The sequence below is a fragment of the Haplochromis burtoni genome, unplaced genomic scaffold (genome assembly GCF_018398535.1).
Source record: "Haplochromis burtoni strain Fernald_Lab_line unplaced genomic scaffold, NCSU_Asbu1 Contig_143, whole genome shotgun sequence".
NCBI lineage: Eukaryota > Metazoa > Chordata > Actinopteri > Cichliformes > Cichlidae > Haplochromis > Haplochromis burtoni.
Window position 1 is genome coordinate 304,198 of NW_024582504.1, and position 25,072 is coordinate 329,269.

Consider the following 25,072-nt stretch of genomic DNA (forward strand, 5'->3'; position numbering starts at 1 on the left):
GTGAAACAGAGAGTCAAAAAACAGCAGAAGACACATCTCATTGAGCTTAAATGAAACAAGTACATATAGCAAACTAAACTGAGGCTAATAAATGGCACTAATGTCAGATAAACCTGATTAACAGCTCAGACATTGTTGATCAGTCACCTTCATGTTTTATGCCAGTTATCCAACCATAAGACATCTGGTTGACTCAGCAGTGTGTACCATAAATACTTAATCGCAAGGTGTTGGAGGTTGCTGTTAAGGGTACAAGTGTCCTGAAAAGACTTTTTTCATGGCAGCAGTCTTAACCTTAAAAATAGATAGTTCACAGGAAAGAACTAACAGAAAATGTATTAAGAGCCGCGGGGCGTCTGGAAAAGCACAGGTCTAAGTAACAGCATTAGTGATGGCTCTGTTCCAATCACATATCCCAGTAAGCCCTGAAAAAGAGCAAGCGTGCACAGTGCCAAGGCCAGAACACTCACACACCTTGTAACGACGCTAATTGTAAGTATGAACTGAACAACTTTACCTGCTGTGACATTTCAGATTGTCTGCTGTGGAAGGTGTCTGTGGCAACTACCAATCTTTACAGTAATAGTCCAGTGAAAGATACTTCCTTTTGCTTTCACCCTGTGATTAGTGCTGGAGTTGTAGATACTTTAAATGATTGTTTCCCCGCATAGGCTAGTTTGCTAATGTCCATATTCTGTATTTAAGCATTTAGAACCAGCTTTCCATCCAATAGTAACAGAAACATAACTAGTTTGCTGAAGTACTGAAGGTAAGCCGGGCTGGAGGTAATACTACAAGGTTATTGCTCGATAGGTTTTTGTTTATTTATTAATTAATGCATTTGTATGTATGGGGGTTAGGGATAGTAGTAGGATAGATGGGATTGTGTCCGTATTGAAGACATTTAATGTTGCTTCTTTTTTTATTGTTTGGGGACAAATGTGTTATTTTGTTGTGTTAAGTGAGAATAAACCTTTAGTGGAGGCAGTGAGCACTTATCAAAAATTCTGCACCTGTGTTTTCACTGAGTTGTTGATGATTAAACCTTTTCTGGGCTTTGCTTTTAAAAAAAAATCGTGTTTTTCATGGGTATACCTACTAATATATATATTTTTTAAAAAACAACACACAGTAAGCTTTATTTCTGAGTATGTGTTGCTACAAAATACAGCAAAAGAGCCAGACGGATTTACTTTTAGCCTTCACGTGTAGCTTAGCTTAGACTGCATGAAAGAAGGTGGTTATAACAAATACGGACTATATAACACATATTTCCCCGATATGCTAGATTTCACGTCATGTTTGTACATTTAAATAAACTGCTAATAAAAATATATAGAGACAAAGGATGCCTCAAGACAACAGTCAGATGAATATCTTTTCTTGGTTTTAATAGCAGCTGAAACTTGTGAGGCTTGCACGTGGTCAGATGCCTTTATTAGAGGCTCATTTCTGTTGATGATTGATTTGTTATGTATAATCAGTGAATTACTTGTTTACTCTCTGGCAACTGTGCTTGGCTCGGTGTTGTGTTTGTTGCATTTCAAATTGCTAAATGTTATAACACAGTTAAAGAGGGATTCTGTTTCGTTGTCATTTCACATGCTGTTGCATATTGACACGGGACCGAGTGGTCTGTACTGAAACTGGACAGGCGCAGAAACCCAGACAGAGACAGCAGGTGGTTTAACAATATTTTATTGGTTAGGCTTAAACTTTGGTAACGTGTCGAGGAGTAAAGCAAATAAAACCTAGAGCTTGACGTGGCGTGGCCTGGGTAACGAGGCTAGAGAGAGGGAACGGAGATGCAGACTGGAGCTGGGCAGGAAACAGTCACACTGAAGAGAGAAGACAACGGAGTTAGGGAGTTAGTGGAGGTAGCCCTTAAATGGAAAGTAATTTGTATAGCAATTCTTATTTGCAGGAGGAGGAACAGAGTGTTAAGAGGGGGGAGATGAGAATCTGGGCGAGCTGAGTGGCGTGGAAAGACTGACCTGAGATCTGGAGGTTTCAGATGGAGGTTGATGGCAGGAGGGCAGGCAGGTGAGACACAAAGTGATTTCCACAATGACTGCTTGGTATCCTTAGTCCGCGTGTAAAGCGTGAGCCAAAGGTTTGAGCCAAGGTGAATCCAGAAACTGCAGCACAAGAAAGTTTCGTTAACACGGTAAATCACATAGAGAACTTGGAACATGCCGGTTACCAACATAGGTTGATGATGAACTGGCGGTGAATGAACGTCAGCGTGAGGCTTAAATCACTCTGGCATGATTACTTGCAATTGGATCCAGGTGTGCAGGAGCTGGAGGAGGTGGCCCTGCCCAGGGACGTGTCCCAGGTAGGTTCAGGAGCCTTGTGGAAATTCCAGCCATCCACCGCCGACCATGAGACATAGATCAGCAAACAGGAAGCATCTGCTGATAATACTACCCTGCCGATTGGGCTCTAGTAATAATGAATGAACTGTGATATCCAAAACAGAAATTTCCTACTATCTATTGTTACGAAATCAGTTTCACTCCGGTTCTGTTTATTCCTCGGGCATCCAGAGACGGCACCGGACTCGGCAGTCATTTTCACAAAAACCTTTATTCATCTTCAGTTGGTGTGGGTGCGTCGTAACAGTCAAAGCACTGTGTGTGTGTGTCTCTGTGTATGTGACTTCCTGCCGGTCATAAAAGTAATCTCCTCACTCAATCTACACCAAATTCCTTTAGACAACATACAAAACACAGTTAACATATTACAAACACTGAGACCCCCACTCTGCATCCACTGGGCCATTGGCCTCTTGTTGTCTTACATTTAGAGATAAGGTGAAGAGTCTCCTGCAAACCTACTTCTAAGTTATAACAATTATGACCATTTATTAGATTCAAAGCATCAGCATCAGCAACCCCCAACTGTAGCTTCCTGTCTCCTTTTATGACAGCAGACCCCCAGTGTCATTAAATTTCTTTCCCTCTAAACAATCACACTCTCAGGCTACAGCTAAGCCAAACTGAAACACAGACCAATCCTTCCTTATTTCTCTGATCTAAACAAATTTAACACATCATATTATAATAATTATTGTCTTGTGCTCACACTATCAATAACTACTAACAATGCTGATTCATAATAAATATCAATTATTATTATTTTTATTATTATTAAATCTCACAGTACTTCCAGTACTGATTTTTTTCTTTAGTGGTTGGCAAATAAACAAATATTTGTTTTGGTTGAAACTCCGAAGTCCCCAAAACATCATAATTCCCAGAAAAGAAACAGCAAATCTGTGTTCCCCTTAGCTCAGCTGGCACCCCCACAAACACATATGGTAGGGCAATCGCAGCTGACGTTACCTTTGCTCAAAGAAAGACTTTTCTTTTTGAACAAACTGTTATGCTGAGGTCCAGAAACAAGCACACAAGAGGAAAAATACAAAAGGCACAGTGAGGCTCCCTGATGCCACTGGCAGCTGAAACACTACAGCATGCCTTTTATGTTTATTTCCCAAGTAAAGCCAGCTCTGCATCAGTATTTTAGGGTTGTAGTCTTTGAACCAAAACTCAGCATTCAGGCCGCAGGTGTCCGTGGACTTGCCTGTCAAGTGTCTGCGTCCTAAACCAAGGACAGAACAGGAGGATTACCTCACCTGTACGCTTGTCTTTGGGGACTTCAGACAACGTCTGTTCCTGCAGGAGCCCCTCCTCTGTCATAAATACCGCCTCGGGGTGCATGATCACACACCCGATTAAACACACAAACAAACACACAGGCATCTCACAGCTCATTTAAACTTTTACTTTAGAGAGTGGCAAATAAACAAATTGAATCTGAGGCTGCACCGCACCCATGTGTGCGACCGGCGAGACAGACTCAAGTGCAACGCTGTAAACCTGCTTGGCAGTGAGGGTGGCTGCCGAGACGGCGTTGTTGTTGATTGTCAAGCCACCCAGTGATGTCATATTTCTTGTGAAAGCTGCTCTAGTGTATTTACAGCTGAGCTATCTGCCTGTGGGGAAATGATGCTGCTGCTTTGTTTTGGCTTTTTGCTGCTTTTTTGTGTGTTTTGGATTGGGTGAATGTGGAGCAGAGCTCTCCCTGTAGGAGGAGCAAGAAAGCTGTCAGATTTAGCAGGGGAATATTTGAGATGTCTTATCGTTGTGTGATCCCTGCATGTGTGCACATCATATTTTATAGATTGGTGAGTAAACGGGGAAAGCGGCCAAAAAAGGCACAACTCACAGTTGGATTGAAGATTGGATGATGACATCGGGAGGAAACACCACACAAAATGGAGCAGAGACGTCTTGTTCTTCTTTCCTTCCTTACCTTTACTAACCTCTGCTCCAGATTTACAAACAGAGCCTTTGATTTGATACCGCGTCTCTCTGCACGAGCTGATTCAATCCCTGCAGAGGCAGTGGCGCATAGACTCTTGACTCACTGTTTTTAACTTGATTACTGTGAAAGCTTTTTTCGTGCTCGGAGGATGGGGGAAGAATAAAACACATACAAAACCAACAGAGTACTCACATTTTGTCACAGCAAGATCTCATAGAGCTAACCAGTTTTAGAGAGTGTCTGTCATGTTCTCTAATTGGCTATGGTGACATTTTGACTAGAAGAGAACTTTTGACTTTTAATTCCAAGAAAATTTCCACCCTGAGGTTGAAATTAGCAGCTGTGAAAGCCAGTCTGTGGTCATATGCATTTACATTCACATGCATGCTCGAGCCTCATTTATAAATAATAGCACTAGCATGGTTTCTGCATTAATCCTCATTCAACTTTAAGCTAAGATTTATCTTGGACCTGAAGAGTCCTTTTCTGTGTGCCAGCACAGCACAAAATCGCTCTTACTAACTTGATCGTGAAATATTAATGCTGTGTGTGTATCTTGATTAAGGGGGAGTGCAGATTTTCTCCTGCAGAGGGTGAATGATGGACAGTTTTGGATTAGTGCCACTTTTGGCTGTTAAATGCAGACTGTATATAAAAGTTAGAGACAGCCACTGTGACACCCGTGGGATTCCACTGATGTAGAAGTCCTGAGTTTGCCATTTTAGTATTTCTGAAACCAGACACAATGAATGAAGGGCGGATTTAATTGTTAGCACTGTTGCCGCACAGTAAGAAGGTCCTGAGTTCAATTCCAGGCCGGGGTCTTTCTGTGTGGAGTTTGCATGTTGTTTGCGTGGGTCCTCCACAGGTAGTCTGGCTTCCTCTCACAGTCCAAAGACATGCAGTTAGTGGGGATAGCTTAATTGATCAAATTGCCCATAGGCGTGAATGGTTGTCTTTGTCTATGTGTTAGCCCTGCGACAGCCTGGCGACCTGTCCAGGGTGTACCCTGCCTTTTGTCCTATGACAGCTGGGATAGGCTCCTGCGGCCCTGAAAAGGATAAGCGGAAGCGAATGGTTGGGTGGTTTTGGCCCTAATTACACTATGCACACCAATACAGGAGAGACCTGCCGACCATAAAGTAGCCATCATATATGCCGCTCAGAATAATTAAAGGAACACTTTAACCAGAGTATAGCATCAATATAATTAAACTTCTGGGATATTAATCTGATCCGATTAATTTCAGGTAGGTTGGTGTTAATGAAATTAAGAATAGCTGCACTAGAGCAGGATGGGTTTTTCTAGTTTTGCGTTTGATCAGGGTCACTGTCACTAATGGTAGCATGGTAGTCCAACTCCTTCAGGATGTGTTTATTAATGGTCAGAAATAGTTAACACAGATTCATTGTTCTAAATAAAATATATGACTACAAAGTAGTCCCGTGTACAGACTCAAAAGCTTTGTGTCTGACAAGCAGCATCATAGCCATATGAGGCCTGCTCCCTTCTTATTGCATGACAAATCAAGAAGATCTGGAGCGGAGTCCAAGCTTGACTTTGTATCTGGTAGCAGCTTACTCTCAATATGAAGCCCAATGAGAGTTTTGATGCAAGTGAAGGACATTAAAGTGAAGAGAATTAAATGTAAAATTATGCTTATTCAAATATTCTCCTTGTATAAACAAGCTTCTCTCAAGGTCTCATAGTGAAAATGTTTTCTGCAAGCAGAAGAGGGAATCCCAGTGTTTCACTGGTAAATCAATACAAGGAAGGATGGAAGGATTCGTGAATGCAAAGAGGGCGGCGTCTTATGTCAGACATAGCTTTATAAATAACAGAGCAATAATCAGCATCTTCTGTTGTAAGGTCTTCAATAGGTGGACTCCTCCTCCTCCTGGAGAGGAGAGATGTTTAGGGGCTGGTCTCATGTGGTAACACTGTTGATGTCAGGGACAGCATAAAAAGAAAAATACAGAGAAGAACAATGGCAGAGCTTAATTACTGTGTGGTTTAACAGTTTTTCTAAAATATGACAAAATTACAGGATTTCTTTTTACTAGACGAATCGAATTGCTCTATTTAAAGAGAATAATTATAGCTTTTTTAATAGTTGAGTGCACCTGAACAGAAAATGAAAATATTTTCAAAACTCAAAACTGACTTTTTTACTAAACCCAGACCATCCTCTGTTTATCTTTAAAGCCGTATAAAGGCTTTTAATGCACAAAATGCTGGAGACGAGCCCCTCTGTGGGGAAGAGCCATCATTACTGCTCCGTTCCTCAGGAGAAAAACTCTCTGTGGCGTTGGTATGGATGCTGAAAGGTGGAGGCACAGGGAGCGCGTCAGTGCCCTATATAACCAAAGAGGCAGCGGCCTGTAGAGAACCCAGCTTAGCATCCTGTCTGTACTCGAGCACTGAGCCCCTCAAACAACATCCCAGTCTAGTGGAAGCCTCGTATAGATGAATATATGAATCCACCTTTTGTGTTTCTTCTTGGACCAAATATTTTTGTGTCTTCTCGTATTATTGTGAAACTAAAGAGTTAACTTGTAACGTTATCCCTTTAATGTGGAGATTAGACAAACACCCTGCAGACAGCTCGCCTCCTTGTTAAGAGGTCAACTAAGACATATGCTCCTATTAATTCATATGTTACAATCAGGGCATCTTATTACCGACCAGGTTATTTCATTGGATGAATTTGTGGCATTTATTTTTTTGAATCCAGCTCATGTTTTGGATCCAAATAAACAGCTCTGCCCTATCGGACCACTGCATTGGACAACGAGTACTCTTGTAGATCACATTGCGTATTCAGTACTGGTAGGGCACCGGTACTGAATACACAATGATGTGGAAATAGTAAAATAAAACTATTTTACCTCTGACACACAGCTAGACACGGCTCTGGGTCAGTGTCTAGGTCTCTGAAATGATCCGTCTCCTCACATGTGGTCCCAACTGCCCCACTGGCATCCTGACATACTATCAATTCCTGGATCAAACAATGAACTGCTCTCTACTCTTGAGAATTAGAATAGCGAATGAACCCACAGTCTCCATTTCTTCCTTTTCTTGTGTAGAAACAGGATGAGCTCATCATGGCTTGATGTGGACTTCATTGTTTTCACAGTGAGGATGAATTTTCCAAAAAAACCCACATTTGTCACGTGGGTGTGGTATATGTATGTTGCGCGTACATCGTGTTGCATTTTTGAAGTGTGCTCAGCGTGTAAAGATCTTTTGACATGACAATAGCTGGCTAAACAACTCATCTTTCTCTGTGATACAGCGCCCTGGACCATGCGATGACACTATGCTGCTGCTCCCAAAAATGTAGCTTGGGTTGGAAGTAAGGCACTGCTTCTTTTATTATGTTGCTGTTGTTTTTCCTTATTTTTTTTAGAAGGTAAAATTAGCCGGTGCAGCTCACCAATCAGCTCACCCTGTCTGTGTCTTGTTTTTCATTCATCCTAATGCTCCAGTGGACTATTAGTATGATGTGTCTTATCAAATATGTATGCGAATCTCAAATTCTGATCTCAACAGCACAGAGATCCAGAGTAAAGTGCATCTGACCTCTCAGGGGTACCGCAGTTTCTGACTGTCTGAAAATGATGACATTTCCATTTAGTTTGAGTTATGTGTATCAACTGAGAACTGATTGTCCAATATAGAAAACCATCGTAGTTGATTTACATCTTTTTTAAACTGAAGTAAAGCCCGGTAACTTCATGCTGGATTTACGAGCTAAGGATTGTGCTCGAGTCTGATGATTGCTCTCAAAGATTACGACGTTAGCATACTGCTCTGCTTGTGATGATTTTTTTTATCACTTTGTGGGAAGGATTTTTTAGAGGAGCGAAGACGACTCATGATGAAGACTCGTTAAGACATGTCTCACAGAATAATAATCAATAACTGACCTGAAAGTAATTTCAGTGGGACATGTGTGAGTTTAAACAGCTTAGCTCTGCACAATAAATGTATCACAGATGGCTGAAATTTGTTCAGGCAGTAGAATAAAAAATATGTTTTTTATATTTTCCTGCAGGATCACAGCAAACAATACTACAGAGGTATGATCATCTTGGCAGGCCACAAAATTAATGTATATATTTAAAAAAATGCTCTGCCATTGAAGGACCGTTAAAGCTTAGTGAATAAACAAAAGACTGCAGGATGTTTTCCTTTGTTTCATAATGACAGCAGCGCCTCATTGCTGCTAAAGCGATTTTTCAGCAGAACAATGAACCCCTACTGTACCAGCTCCAGAGGTGCTGGGCTGCAGCTCATCCAGGCCTGTTGGGGTTAGTAATACAGGAAGTAAAATGTTAGCAGGGACACTGTGAGTTGAGCTTTGTATATTTGAGCTTATTTGTATTTACACTTGGAAAATGGGCACCAATAAAAGCAAATACCATTCCCTATATGGATGTAATGGATGTCATTATGGATGAATTTGAACATATTTGACTGTGTTTTCTTTCTATTGTCCTTTGGAAGTGGCACCGAACACCTAAAAATACACGTGTCGCGTTTGGGAGAGTTTGAGAGAGAGAGTGCTGTTTCTGACAGAAATTTCTGGTCTAAACTTTCCCACCTGCATACGCACCCGTCTCTTTGATCTCAGGCAGTGTCTCTGCTTCGCGTCTCTCCCCTTGTGCCCTCCTGGGGTGCCGAGGCTCATATTTTGAAAACCTCAGCTCTACAATGAAAACGTAACTGACATAAAACAAACGCGGTCTCGACGTACTTGAATCAAGTCTGACAATTGTGGAAAGGAGAAAAAAATAGAGACATCCAAAGAGACTCAAAATCAGAAAAGTGCGCTCACATCAACGTGGAGATAAGGAGCTGAAGTTTTCCTCTGAAATGAAAACGGCATTGGGTGAGAAATTGCTCCCTGTGTTTCTATCGATTTCTGATAATATTAAGATACATTTAAACTAAAACTGCTAGCGGTTACTAACCCGACCGTCCATCCTCACACGGCAGTGTGAAATCATCTTACTTTCTTAATTTGGAAAATGTATTAACACATTAATGCTTTTAGGGCCACTGTGCTGTTATGAAATATGTCAGCATTTAAATCCGTGATGTGGAGAATTTATGTGATTATAGCATCTTTCAAATTATTTGATGTCATAACTTTTCTTTATACTGAGAAATGAGACTATCCCTTTAAAACGGGTCCAGTTACAGACTTATTTTGCAGAGCATTTATCTTAATCGGGGTGTCAGAGTCAGAAATGGTCCGGTTCTAATTAGAGCTGCTTTCACCAGCAACTTGGTCCATCGGATGTCGTAATATCGAACTGTTTCAAAGCAATTTGCAGTCCTCTGGGTACCTCCTGGGGATTGAATCAAATTTGAAAATAAGGAGACAATGAACAGACCACACAACGCAGTAAGTAAGAAGTATATAACCAAGTGTATTCCCTCTGTTAATGTACACATATTTAGAGTCATCTCACTGGAACACTTTACAATAACATTTAGAAAGAACAGGAAGATACTGGGAGAGTATGCTCAGAATGGAGAAAGAGAGAAACCAGACAAACGTGGCAGAAGAGAGTAACGACGGAGCCCGTCAAGTGAAATGACTACCGTCTTGTCTCTCGCCATATAGACAGAAATAGATATAAAACAAATTAAAGTAAATAAAAATCAGAGGATGGATAAAACCTGCTTTCCTCACAGGATACGGGGACATACGATCTCTACGGAGAAAAAGGAATGCATGAAGAACAAAGAAAGAGGCTAAGGATGACAGATGGAGGATAAAAGAGGACATTTTCTCCTCTGGAAAAGGAGAATGCATGGTTTCATGTTCATAACCCAAATCATATTTGCTCAGGTACCAAAAGAAAATACATAGAAATTTCAGTTTCCCAGAATCATAGTTATTTTTTTTCTCCAAACAGGAATGATAGTAGGGAAAACACACTTCTCTTAGTAATGGGATGAAAGTCAAATATTTAGACATTTCACAAACTTTTTTCAGAATTTTTCTTTTCATGGTACAGTTTTCTTTTCTTAATAGACTTGAGAAAATTGGAATACTAGAGTTCTGTTGTACATCTTTCAGGGAACTGCTGTTCTCCTTTTATTTGTGTGCTCTTCCCATTAAGTTCGCTTTGCCCGCGGGCTGCCGTCAGTCCAGTCAGGCTAGAGAGGGGCGAACGACACAGTTGCTCTTTTTCAGCTGCTGCAAGGTATCTCTCTCCACAGTGGAACTCCAACACGAATGAATTCAGAATCTCCCTAAAATGTCTCTCATTCCTCCAGAAACGAAAAGAAATTTAAAAAAAGAAAAGAAAAGAGCAAACCAAAGTGACTGAGTCTTGCAGCAAGGCATTCCATCAGCCGCACTGTTCATGAAGTGGGGGGGCAGGGGTCTGAGGAACGGGGGGGTTGGACGGTGAAGCTGTTCAAGAATCCCATCTTTTGCTGTGCACGTCTCAGCAAACGCACCTTTTGATTCGTTCACATAGGTCCATATGTTTCTGCAACGTCTATACATATATTTATAATTATATAGAACAGAGTTCATCTTGTTTGCTGGAGGTTTTTTCTGTTTTTCGGTGATTAGTAACTTGTAAGGACGTGACAGTTTCTCTGCTGGCCCACTAGGGGGCACCTCAGAGCCCCAGATACACATGACACAGATCTGCTGGAACAAAGGACGACCAAAGGGGTGGTTTTTTTGGCCTCGATGAGTTTTTGGCGGCTAAACGTACAATTTAGCATCCGTTAGGTTGGAGCGGTGGCATCTCACGTAGTTGCTACTTTTAATGTTGTTACGATCATCAGTCATCGGCGTCATATTTTTTTTGTTTTTTTAAACTCCACAGAAAGGAAAAACAGTTTATCTCTTTTTCGTAAATGAATACTACATGCTTGAAACACGGCAGAGTTTACATCGCATCGGCTGCTGGGCACCGTAGACAAGGAGAGAAACAGAGTTCGTGGGTGAACGAGAAGGAGAGAGAGAGATCCGATGAGAGGCGAGAGATCGGAGGTGTCGAACACTTACAGAGGAGGAGGAGCTGGATTTGACACAGTGTTTCTCTAAGCTGGCAGTATATTGATCTGCTAATTTGAGGCCGGTTGGAAAAAAAATCTGTTTGATACTGTCTAAGGTGACGCAGGTTCTCCTCAGAATCAAGTACAGGCCTTGACACAAATACTGATGGCGATGCTTTCCTACAGTACTCTGGATATTAAGCAGCTTGTCAAATGCTAACCCATGAATCACTGCTTTATCAGCATTTGCTACGTGGTTGTTGGCACGGTATGTGTAGAGATGTAATAGCCTTTCCTTAAATCCACACTGTGGTTAGCATTGAATGCAACTGAAGTTTAGTCTAATCAATCAAAGCAATGTGGAAATGTGTGAGGAGAGCTGTGATGTCACTGTGCCATCTCATTTCGCTGCCTCCCTCTGATTCGAGATGAACTGGTAACACATATGAGCACCTGACAATACTTGAAGTTTGAAATGAATTAGCCACTGTGATGTGTTTGCAGTTTTCCCACATACTGCCTTCTCTCCCTCCTTCTCCCCGCCGTCTCTTTCCTTTTCTAAGTGCTCTGCTGTCTGCCCCTGTGTGTCACGGCGGCACTCCCTCAGACGTAGTACTCTTTGTCTTTGTTCTTCTTGTTCTTGGTGACCGTCTTGGCAGTGCTGGGCTGTTTCTCCTTCACCAGGGCCCCATTGCTCTGTGTGGCTGAGTTGCTAATGTAGTTACGGCTCTGGTCCACCTGATAGGAGCCCTCATCGCGGTTGCGGTACTTGTACATGGCGTACAGCAAGATGAGGATGCAGAGGGCAGCGGCTGCCACGATGCCCACCACCATCCCGGTGGTGCTGCTCGACTGCTGCACTTCTACGGCACCCGGGAGCCCTCTCTCTGGAGACGTGGGGTCTGGAGTGGGAACATGAGGGAAATTTGGGGGATAGGTTATACCTGGGACTCTACGGTGGCCTGGATCCAAAGAGGGCTGGGCCGGCGGCAGCAGCACTTGGTCCCGGGTGTTCATTTTCCCGGCAGGGATGTTGTTGCTACTACTGCTGCTGCCGCCGCCGGCTGACTTGATGCGCGGGTTCAGCTGATCGGGGTTGGCTGTGGGGGTGGAGGAGAGAGGGGGGCGGGAGTTGGGGAAGCGGGAGAAATGGCGGTCTCGGGGGTTTTGGACGCCACCCTCGACGGCCGGGGGAGGGGGGAGGACAGTCCTGTCGGTGACCAGGGCGGAATTTTTGTAATAGTCCTCGTCATCTGACTCGGTCATCTCCCCCGAGCCGTACGCCGACACCTCGATGGTCTCCTCGCAGTCCTCCTGGTCCAAGGGGCAAGGGGGCCGGCCGTTGGGCAAGGGGAGGGATTCTTTGGTGGTTTCAAGCAGGGTGAGGAAAGGGCGGTAAGTGGTGGGGGGCGGGGGTATTACTGGGTAGTGGGTGGCGATAGATGGGGGGTCTAGGGAGTCCACTGTAATAATGGGCAACACTAATTCACCTCCTAGGACAAGAAAGAGACAACGAAGGAAAAGAGTGTTAGAGACCACCTGAGGGAGAGACGACTTCCAGATCAACAGAAGAAAGACAGTTCAAATGTTACAGAAACACCAGTATTAGAACAGCACTACAGCTTAACATGAGGTTAGTTCTACAAGTTTAGTCTGTTCTATTTAAAAAGTTAATATGCTGACTAACTTTGAGCTGCATTATAAAACAAGATGTAAGAATATACTCTAGCCTGCACCTGCTCCTGACTGTTCTGACCTATTTCGCTGTGCTGCATATTCCTACATGTCATATCACTAACACAAGGTAAAAGCAGACTACAAATTACACTGAACAACGTAACATCTATTGTACTACACAGCCTATCCTTCACTGCTAACCTTTCTAGTCCTACCTACGCTGACTACGCTAGCGCTCAGATGTTTCTGCTGTGATTGGTTAAATAAGATAGCAAACCACGAGGTTCAGGTCACTTACATCAACAAATTGGCCGCATGATTTTTGCATGAAAAAAAAAATTACAAAAAGAAAGCTGTGTAAGATTGTTCTCGGATAGTGATAAACAACTCCCCTCCCCACCCCCACCATTGTTTACCTCCTCTCCTCTTTTGTCTCTTTATTGGGTGAAAAATAATCAGAATGTAACAAAAAAAAAAAGAATAATAATGTATTGTTGCATTATTCACTTGTTCTCTCCCCCCCCCCCCCCCCCCCAAATTCACATGAAGAATTGTCTCAATCCCATTTTCCCCTTTTGGGCATGGTGGCTTCTATGGCTCATTTCTAATTAGCTTAATCTGTATGCAAACCCTCAGGAGCGGCTGCAGAAAACTGATGCCTCTAATTCTTAACCCAAACTCTCAGTGCACTACACTACAGCGCACTGAGTAACAGAGTATTAAATAATACTGCTCAGTTTTTTATCATGACTCCCTCATGCCCACTTCCCTCCCAAACACCACACGTTAAACATGGGGGAATGATGTTCTTTTCAAACAGCCATCAACACAAATAACATTAAAAAAAAGTCTTAATGAGCCAGAATTTCAGTTCAAGCCTCAGTTATGCAATTTTAGCCCAGTGCGAAATAAGCTTCGACTTTGCTTCAGTTCAGATTATTGGGGGAAAAAAGGTGCATTTAAGAGGAATCCTTGTATCATAGACTGAAATGGTTAGACATATCAGGAGTGTGTCAACAGGAAATAGAATATTAATAGCAGTAAATTTACACACTCAATTTTCTGTCCAGTGTTGCAAAAGGGTCAGTAAAGGAAACAGTTGAGAAGTATTGCAGAGTGAATTAGATTACAACACATCTTGGAGGGGGACAAAAGGGAAGGTAACAGCAAAACATAAGCAAAGAAATGCCAACATCACCAGCATAAAATCATGACTCTGGCTCTGTGTTCGATTGATGAGGTAAACCAGGGAGACTCAGTGGGAGAGAGTGGCTGGATAAGGCGTTTCAGGAATGAATGGGAAGGGAGGGGATGGTTAATAGGAGGTTCTGGGATTGTAAGAATTCCTCTGTGGCCTTTATTCAGCTCAGCAGCACTCAAACACCCCCAAACCCATTGGTCAGTTACAAAACCCCCACATTTTCACTTAAAGAATGGCAAAGGCTTTGTTAAAAAAAAGGTAATGCATTGGGTTAACAAAGCCACTGCGACATATCAGCATATAACAACACACGTGAGAGAAACGCCTTGAAATAAAGCAAAATGTGAGAGCTGTAAAGGAGAAAGAAACTTAGTAATTCTTCAACCGTTCTAAGTTATTATTTCACCACCACTACTGGAAAGGCTAGTTTCCATGGCAATGCTCAAGTTATTTCTCTCCCATACATTTTCTGTCTGCGTTTGAGGGATGAGTTTCACCTTGAAGGCGAGAGGACAGCAGAGTGCGGCGGCACATTTGAGGAACAAAGCAGATTCACTTCGAGTAGGATTTCCCCCAGTGCGTTCAAAAGAAAGAAAGAAAATCTTTGGGTTTCGTAAAATAACTCGTCAAAGTCGCTCCAGCGAGGGGGGTGGGGCCAACGATTTGGGAACGCAGAGAAGATCGTTTCCTAGAGATACAGGACGCATGTGCGAGTGAGGGTGATGACGAGACGTTAGCGCTGCTATCTTTACTCTGCCGTCTGTCTGCGTGGCGCAGATGCTGCGAGTGCAATTTCGAGCTTCATACCTGCTGCTCGGTGTGCAGCCTGCCCATTACTGAGAAGCTACCTCTGCTCACAGTGCGTCCTACTTACTGTACGTGCGGCTGACACGGCAAATAGATGCCCCTGTTACAATAAACATTTAATGTAATCCTCAGGAATCAGGACCACTGTGCTTCCCTGCTTAAAGTTTGCTTATAGGAGCCCCTCGGAGTGACGCTTACAATGGTTATTAAATATTTACGGGAGGCTCAGAGTCATCATGCACAAGTGTACATAGAAAGGATTGTTCAAGCAAGTGACCCACATCGCTCTGCTGTCCTCTTAGTTTTTAGGAGCCAAAGCCTGAAGGCCTCATGGCATTATCCCATATGACTGGCAGGCAGCAGCTTCTAGCAGAATAATGAACCTCAGCCCTCATACACAGAGTGAGCCACATGTCAGACCTCCAGGCAGTTATCAAGTGAAACATCTTTTCATTTCCTGTTGTGCGACCTAAGCCTACTGCACCAATATTTAAAACCAATCAGCAACTTCAATTGGCTTTCCGGCACTGCACTGTGTGGTCCCTGTATGCAGCTCTGGTGCTGTGAACAGCCAGGTTGGAAGGTGGGGTGGGTGGGGGATACATGTCACAAATCTCCCTGCATGTGTTCTCCTGCTGAAAGCTGCCAAGAACCACAGACTGATGTAAACCAGAGGAAACCCAGGAAAGTGAGCATAAAATATTTAGGTGAATGCGTATTATTTTACATCAAAGCCATCAGACCCAAACTGGGATTTACTGAGACCAGTTCTGATGCCAAAAAAAAAAAAAAAATTAGGCATGATTCCCACGTGTGGGGGTCTGTTTCTTTAACATTCCCACTCTGTCATTTCAGCGTTAAAGCGGGAGAGACTCAGATATTCAGCCTGATTGATTGAGTTTGACTCTGTTGATTTGAACAGCTGAGGCAGACGTTTAGTCCACATGATGAAATTTCTTTATCTTTACCCACATGCCTCTCCACTGCGTTGCCAGTGTGAGTCACCCCCACCCCTCCTATTTACTCAAAATAAGCACAGGGCAGATGGATACTGATGCATCCACGTCGGTCTCCTGACAAATATCGTTATTCTGCTGATCACATCACCCCGCTCACATCTATTGAAATATTTAGAGCAAAAAGGTTGTTTGGAGTTTCAGCATTCTGTAATTCAGCTTCGATTAGGCTGCAGATGGAAAATCTAACTGCGTGTCCGAGCATAATATATTATCCCTTTCTTGCTTCTGAATCCCGCTACAATAGGTGGCCCTATAATCGGTGCAGGGAACAAACCTGCTTCTTTATATGCGGGGCTCTGTAAACTGCTGCTGCTGTTCTCAGGTGAACTGACTTGTTTTGACAAAAAAGATATGATGCCCTGCTCATATTGTATCTCACTCAGAGTCACATATTGTGCAGCAATAAACTCTCCAGTCTCCAATCTCCATGTCAGAGGTTCAGACAATCTGCAAACCATCATGTTTCTCCATGGTGCTCCGGGGCATTTGTTTACAATCTGAAGCTAAAGCGGCCAGATTTCCTACTCAGAATGCAACACAAGGAAAAAGGCCATCCTCCCTAAAACATTTGGTTCTAACTAGAATTTCAAAAACCACTTTTGTGTAGTTTGCAGAATATGTATAATTTTTTTTGTAAATGACAAAAATGCACCATTGACCAGTAATGAAATAAAATGGTTACAGGCATGTGAATAATGTTGAGTAATGCATTCTTCGCTTGTGTGATTAGGCTGACTGAGCACCTCTGCAGTGACTGGGTATCCCGACTAAGACTGTGATCCATATTTTTGGTACTGTAAAATAACTCTGCTAATTAAAGACAATCACCTAAAGCCCTGCAACAGACTGGCAACATGTCCAGGCTGTACCCCCCGTCTCGCCCTATGGTAGCTGGGAGACGTTTCATTATAACTCATGCAAACTCAAGCATTCATCATGGAGCTGATGCGACCTTTACTCAATTGCATTATTTTTTTCCACAGAAAACCATCAAATCAGAAGGCTCGTTCCAAATCTGACCAATCAGACACAGTAGGGGTAGAGGCTTGGACAGTAACACTTGCCTGAACCCTGAAAGGATGATGTACCGCTTAGAAAGCATCCTGTCATGCAGGTTCAAGCATCCATACTGCTCAGGATCCAACCCGTGGAACCTATATTGATAAACTTGGGTCTGTTACTAGCTAAGAGCGATCAATAAAGCATCACCCTGACAAATAACTAACACCCAAACCCATCGACTTGGCTCTGAGTCACACTGAATGCGGAGGGGGGCCGAGAGGCTCCAGGTCATCCCTCATCTATCACCCAATCTCTTATTTTCACTCCTCGGCCTAAGAAGAGCAATTCGTAGGTTTTCTCTATAGCATGCTGTCTGATGAATTATTGAGGAGCTCCTCAAAGCTCTGATCTTGTCAGAGTAAAACCGATATAGAGCCTACAACATCCTGGGACTGATAAGTAGCTTGGAGAAAAGCAAAGTGAGGTCATGTCGGGGTAGAGAACAGACAGAACATGATATATGGAGACAAAAAGACACAGCTTTAATGTTGGACGGATAGAATCTCAATATGTTTGTTAGTGTGAAATATAGTTATTATATGTGTAGCAAATGAGTGTCCATATGCATCTTTGGAGACTCTTTCCTGTCTGTTCATTTTCTGCTCGGTATATTGAGCTTTGTAATCGAGGTCCACATTTCCTAGCTTGTCACCCTTCTGACAGAGACTCATTACAAACACTGAAGTATCGAAACCATAGCTCTAATTGGGTGATGTAATTAAGGCTCTCTAACAGTCAAAGTTTAATTAGCCTGGTGGGAACGCCAGGAATCGTTCATGGGAATTTCACTCTCTCCTTCACTTCCTCTTCCTTCTCTCTCGCAGGCTCCCTCTGTACCTCCGCTTCTCTCCTCTCCCCATTCCTCTGTTCTGCTTTGAGCGCAAAGGAACGTGATGCACATCTCAATGAAAGCCAGTCCTTCCCGCTCGTCTCCTCCTCAGGTCTTCTTCTCTGCACCCTGTGCTTTTGTCTATTTTGCATCCACTCTGTGCTTGTCAGCAAATGTGCAACAGCAGCTACCCCTCAATCACTGTCTGAGCGTTTCACGTTGAGGACTCTCATTTAGCGTGACACAGCCAAAACACTCCTCCACCAAATGCAGCTTTGGAAAAAAGGGAAAAGGAAAAAACAAGCTGCATCTCTTGAATTGTGTGATGTGGTGTTACCAGCTGCAGGTAAGCAGATGGAGCTCAGCTGGTTGTATATATGAAGGAGTTGTATCGATCCTCATCAATTCATAACCATTGCATCTAGCTTTGCTTAACAGAAAATCCACAGCTGCCTTTAAAATGTTTCTCTCCTTCTTTCCTGAAGGCAGTTCAATAACAGCGAGCCGAACACTCACATGTAATTGAAAACACTGGGAATTGGTCCTATCACACAATGACTAAAGGCCTGTGTTTGTGCAGCAGTGATGGAGGGGGAACATGCTTTGGAGACAATGTTGATTCTGCTCTCCTCGTCCACAGTTTTCACAGAGGCTTATCCGACCCCGCCGGCTCGCTTCGCTGGAACTCTCGTGGCATCTGGAAGGTGTGATACAGAGCACGCGCGCGCGTGTACGCACAAGCGCGTTCATTGTTGCTCGGGAGAGTCGGAGGCAGAGAGAAAACTTTACACCCACAGAGTGAGAGAGACAAGTGCCTGTGTGGAAAGGTGAGCATGTCAGACACCGTATGTGTGTTTGTGGGGGCGTGCGAGAGAAAGGGAGAGATAGTGAGTTGCATTTCCTCATGGGAGATTAAGCCTGGACATAGCATCCAACCAAAAAAAACTCTCATTTCTTCTTTTGATAAGAGGGGTATCGAGTCTCTATTTCAGTCCCAACCACCTACAGAGAAAACTGCAGGAAAATGCTGCACTCAAGTTTCTCAGCACTGGTTCAGATCAGGTTCTCCCAACACAAACATACTGATAAATGTTGTAATCTGCTGCCATTTACAATCCACCAGTCAAACCACTAATCCACAATCCTACAACAAACTTTTACAGTTATTCAAGGTAACTCAAGTGCTTTTCGGGGAGCACATACACTGCTTAACAAATTTATTAGACCACCAGTCAGTACCAGGTTTATGCTACAGCTGTCCTAACAGTACTGGTAATTACCAAAACCATTTCTTATGTGTCTGTAATGACACAAGGTCTATTAGTATAACAAGAAAATAATAATTTTCTTAAAGACCTAATATCACCCCAGCCTGGTTCTGCTGGAGGTTTCGTCCTGTTAAAAAGGTGTTTTTCCTTCCCACTATCACCAAAGCACTTGATCATAGGTTCTGTTCTCTGTATTATTGCAGGGTCTTTACCTTAAAAAAGTTGTTGTGATTTGGAACTGTATAAATAAAATTAAAGTTATCCAGCAGTATGCACAAGGCTCTTTAATCAAAATGATATTTTAATACTAAAATATAATTATTATATTTTAACATTTGAACTTAGTGTTTTGGAAAAAATAGAAACAAACAAAAAAGCACATCTTTGTTTTTCTTGAACAGTTTTAGTGGTTGAATATTGTCCTTGATTCATTTCTGGGAAAGCCCAGTGTGCCGGCTCAAATTCAGACATAAAAACATGAATATAGTTTGTTATTTGACTAATAAATAACACAGTAATTTTTTAGTTTTAAACGTGTTTTTGACAGATTTCTAAAATATTTGTTTTTTCTCATTTTTATGACGGGTCATCAGATACATTATTAAGCAATGTACACTATGGCATTTCTCTTCATTTTTTCCCTTTTCCCATCATATAAAGCAGCGGTCCTCAACCCCAAGGCCTCGGACCGGTACCGGTCTGTGAGTCGTTTGGTGCCGGGCCGTGAGAGTTGAGGCTCAGGTGTGAAATGTATGGTTTTCAGGGTTTTTATCGGTTTCCAGCGTTATTTTGTTATCGTTTTTATCGTTTACTCTGTTTTCCTGGGTCTTTTCATGTGTGTTATGAATAAATCTTCTTTATTTCCCGTACCGGTACTAGTTTTATTTTGTTGTATTTATCCACGACACCTTAAAGGCCGGTCAGTGAAAATATTGTCGGGCATAAACCGGTCTGTGGCGCAACAAAGGTTGGGGACCGCTGATATAAAGCATGTTCTGCTGAAGCTACACAACGGTTTGCCCTATCTCAGAACATTAAGGCAGGTTTGATTCCACGGTGATGCATTAAACTCATCCTTCACATAAAACCACACTTAGCTTATAGCTAGTAGTCGCTAGCAAGTCTTGTTTTATGCTCCAGGAATTTAATGTTTTCTATTATTTGACAGTGGCGTCATAGTGGCTCTGCTTTGATTAAAGGTTTCACCCACACCAGAGTCTAATCTGTGAACCCATTAAACACACAACTCTTGTCACTCAAGATCTTTAAGGATGAAATACTGCATAATTTAATGTAGACATGCATATCTTCTGACTCTTGGAGTTTTAGAAGCCTTGACTTGTAGCTGCACGAGTAATTTGAATCTCACTTTTTCACTGAACAGGCATGGTTCTTGGCAGTTTTTAAATATGGCCAGCTTATTAGTGCTAGAAACCACAGCGGCAAGGAGTAAAACACATGGCCTTTAACTTCCACCTCCTGACATGGTGTCAGAACATTGCTTGACCCTCTGTTCACACTAACAGTGCCTCAGCCACCAGGTCTGCCAAGCTACAGCTGTGCACCATGCAGAACAAGCTGTGTTTCCACGTTGGAACTGTCCTGCCTTGTTAAAATCGGGGCAGGGGATTGGTGCAACAGCTGGGAAAATGCCAGGTGTTACCACATGGCTGAGCAATTGACAGACCACAATGCTGCTGACTGCCTGCTGCTTTAAAAAGCAACAAGAAAAAAAACTCGGAGAGTACACATCTGGCCAATCAGAGCTGCATACAGGGGGGCTGCGCAGTCACAAGGTATCATTTAGAAGAGGAGAAAGGGACATTGAGGTAGTCTAGGTAACTCTGCTTTTGTGTTTCAGGCTGACTTTGTTTCCAGATAAAACACAACAAAGGCAGAACTCCCTGAGCTGACTCACCATTTCCAGGCTCGCACTCCTCCAAATCTTCGTCATCGCTAGGACATTCAGCCGATGCTACCAGGAGGTCGTCTGAATTCTGGAAGAACAGAGAGGGAGGAGATACAGTCAGGACAAATTTTATTTGTGTAGAGGATACACCGGATATCTAAGCGGATTAAGAGTCTCTGGAAGTCACAGTGAAGGTCTTCGGCTCCACCGATGCCTAGTCTCACAGAAGCGTGTGCAGCTGCAGTACGAGAAGCAAACTTCCGGGGAAAACTCTTATCTGTAACTCAGTTACAACATGAAGATTTATTGTTGAGCAGTTGTGGCACAAGAGCTGAAAATATGGAGGTGGCAGTGCTTTATGAGCAGCACCCGTGTGTACTTATGTAACAAAAGATGGAGAGCTCGAGGGAAACCAAAGTGAAACAACCTCTTTCTGACCCAACGCCGCCGATCAAAGAGGTGCAGCTTGTCGAAACAGCGCGTCAGCTCCACTGAGTGGGCAAAAGTGTCAGACATTGAAGGCTCTATTGCACAATTGTTTTTACTTTTCAGCACATGCAGTAGATTATCTCCATTATGGTCTCCAGGATTATTTTTGACCTTGAGCTTGTAGACATTTGAAGTAGGCGATAAAGAAAGCAGTAGACATGGAGCCTGTTGTGCCGGGTTTACAAGTACAGCGGGTACAACAGCGGGGGTCTTGAAATGAAAGCAGATTAAATCTGACAAGGTGGTTCCAATTTAGTAGCCCAGGTTTGTCCTCACTGCTGCATGACTCACACAGCTGCGTGTCTAGACACCCAAACATCCTGCCCTCGCCTCCTCTCAGCCTCTGGTTGTTATTCAAGATGGGGGTCATCTGATAGAAAATGGAGGGCTTTTATCAGCATAACTGATTCACTGCCTCGCAGAGTTTTCGCTCTGTTATTAATCCATGGCACGGGCATAATCATTTATTAATTACGCTGTGTCCGTTTGAGTGTGTGTTCACATCACCTAGCTCTGTCAAATGGTCCTAATGATCCCGTTTCAGTTTCCCAGCAACATCTCCATCACGCATGCACTTACATTCGTATTCCATCCATGCGGCTGCTTCGATATAAACAGCGCATAATGAATCCTTTAAAATGTGCACTCCTTTAAATTAAACAACCAGGACATCAATAAATGCACACGTCGGGCTGTGTTTGTGGCCATAAAAGCTAAAAGAAAAGAAAAAAGGAGTTTTTATAACACTTACTGATTGAATTTCAAAAGGTTTTTTTCAGCCTCCTGGAGTTATGATGGCTGTAATTTCGTGCAACATCTGTGACACACTTTTAAACCCCAATTTACCTGACCCCCCTGGAACATCCAAAACAGCCCCGCTGACTATCTCCAAGCAGCATCCACAAGGACTTTGAACCATCTTCTATCCATCCAGACAAATCAGAGAGAGATGGCAAACACCTGGGATGCTCTCAGCTTAAGACAGCAGCAAGGGCGAGGCTTGTGATCTTAGTTTTATAACATCCTGACACCAAATTTGGGTCAGATCGAGACAAGTGATGACTTCCAACTGTTTCATGGAAACCCACAGTATCAAGGGGTAAAAAAGCAGAATAAATCAGACCCCCGCATGCACATCAAAAGGTAGATCTTTTATTCTAAGCATCAAAGCACATTATTCCACTATGATCAAAGCTACAGCGCGGCGGGTAGCTCAGAGCTTTTGGAGAAATTGAAATTTAAGTTTCTGCTCATATATAGTTAGATTCTGCCACTCCTGCATTAATATGCCATTGCCATGTTTGTTTTTTTATCCATCTGAAGAACAGGAAAAACAACGAGGCAACAATTCCTATTCGGACCACATGACTGTGACGGATCTAGAGCAAGGATGTTAAAGTCATTTGACATCATGAGCCACATACAGCTCACTTCGATCTTAAGCGGCTGGACTGGCGAAACTTCCATTTATGCTGACGTACAGAAGTTTAAGTGCACATTTATTCACTGAGATATTTCAATATAAGAAAAAGAAATGCAATGGAAGAAATCTATCAGCACAACTCTTTGGGCTTGAATTATGAAAAAATAAATGTGTAAAGTTACAGAAAGTTCTGCGAACTCTGACTGTACTGTAATTATAAAAATGAAAGCTTTTGTTAACTGACAGAAAATGTTTACTGTAGATACAAACATTTGGGGTTTAAAGGATGAGGCACAGTCCATAAAACTGTTGTATACTTACACTTCTTCTGTTTCAAATAGGGTGAACCAGACATGGCCACTGAACAGGCAGGGAGTATCTGGAATCATGTAGTTCCATGAGGACCTTCTCTTTTTGCATTCTTTTCTTTTTAGGTGGAAAAAAGTTTTTATTTTGACAAAAACAAGCAAATCGCTGAAGTAAACCAAGCTACCATCACCTCCTGGATGATTTACAGCACCATATAATTCAAAATGATTAGTCAATAAAATCCAGAAACAAAAACCTAAAGATTTGTGAATTCATCTAAACTTCTTCCAGAAAAGTTGGTTTTCTTAATTATCTGATTTTTAGTTTTCAACTGCTATTAATGCTGCACATAACAGACTCTTAAGTGGCATCATTCAATGTTTCCTGCTGTATGGACCTTGTCATTTACTTTCTGTTTCACCAAAGAACCAGCTACTTTTCTAATACAGCTGTCTATGCTTTGGACTGAAGGTTTAACTGGCTGCAAAATAAAGTCTCGAGTTTATGATCTAAAGTGTCGAGTCTTATCGAACACAATGTGATGTTTATTTTGTAAATTATTTTCTGAATCAGTGTCAGGAAGGATGGTAAAGCAGGGTTGGGTGGGCGTACATTGGGACTGACAAGTTGGTACCATTAAAGCACACGGGCTCTAAGTCAGATCCTCCCCCTTCGAATTAGACCTTCAAAAATAGAGCTTCACAAACCAATGGATAATGTCACATTGGCTACGCCTGTCTTCATATACCCTGTAAGACTGTGACTCACGTATCCCAAATTTTCGCCAGGCACAGTGATAGTCTGTGATTCTGATTGAGTTTGAGTCGTGTATGGGTTTTTGCTCCGTCTTGTCTGTTCAGCTTCGATACACACCGCTGCTCGCACTAAATACACTGTTTTCTTCCATTTCCCCCCCAACTGCTGTTCCTGCCACAAATATGAAAACAAACAACACTTCCAGTTCACCACAGGCACGTTCCCAGGACAGAGCCTGGTGTTTAAAAGAGCAAATATAAATGATTTCATACAGTCTGGTGCCTCTCAGCTGTTGTAAAAATCAATGTAATCCTCCACCCTTCAAGAGGTTTTGCCTAATTTTGCTAGACTACAGCTGTGTTCACAGTTATTCTTTTGTTGCTTTATTCTGTCTTTCCTTTAGGTTGGGGGACAGAGGAGGCACCACACCTGGGACCACCTGAATGATCAGCGCTAATGTTTTTAGGCTTTTCTACACACAGAAAAATGCCTGTTTGATCATTAAAGTACATGCATAGTGATTCATAGGTAACATCTTTTGATTCGCCAGCATATATCCTTAATGCTATTTTTGTCTATTGTGGCAATACACTTGGTTGAGCTAGGTGCATAATAATCATAAAGATGGAGCCATTAAAATGTGTGTACACTATCTAAAAAATAGAGTCTTAGCAATAAAAAGCACTCTAAAGGTGGAACCGTGCTTTTTTATGACCCGACATAAACATAAGTCAGCAAATGGAATACACATTAAGGCTTGTAACAACCAAAAGGCAGACAACACTCAAGAGTCCTCTGCTATCCTAAAATGCTTCCGGATAATTTATCAAGCGGGGCAGTCTGGGGCTGCCAATTTCACATCACAGACAGATGCTTTTAAAGCTCGCTATACGCTCAACGTGGAGAGCAGGTTTCGCCAAGAAGTCTGGAGGCCAGAGACACTGAACCGAGTGCA

The 25,072-nt window shown here is 42.6% G+C and overlaps 1 protein-coding gene across 7 annotated transcripts in view; it reads right to left on the reverse strand.

Moving 5' to 3' along the window:
• Positions 1 to 9,754: 9,754 nt before the first annotated feature.
• nrxn2b (neurexin 2b) overlaps positions 9,755 to 25,072 on the reverse strand; it is a 687,884-nt gene continuing 672,566 nt past the window's right edge. For 6 of the 7 annotated variants that reach the window (XM_014336560.2, XM_014336561.2, XM_014336563.2 and 3 more), the window contains 2 exons: positions 21,150 to 21,228; positions 9,755 to 12,861 (listed from right to left, as the gene is read on the reverse strand). In XM_014336560.2, the coding sequence (XP_014192046.1) occupies positions 11,972 to 12,861; positions 21,150 to 21,228 (969 nt within the window). In that variant the 3' untranslated portion in view covers positions 9,755 to 11,971. The remainder of the gene's footprint in view (positions 12,862 to 21,149; positions 21,229 to 25,072) is intronic. The other variant, XM_005931593.2, reaches the window with a different exon arrangement.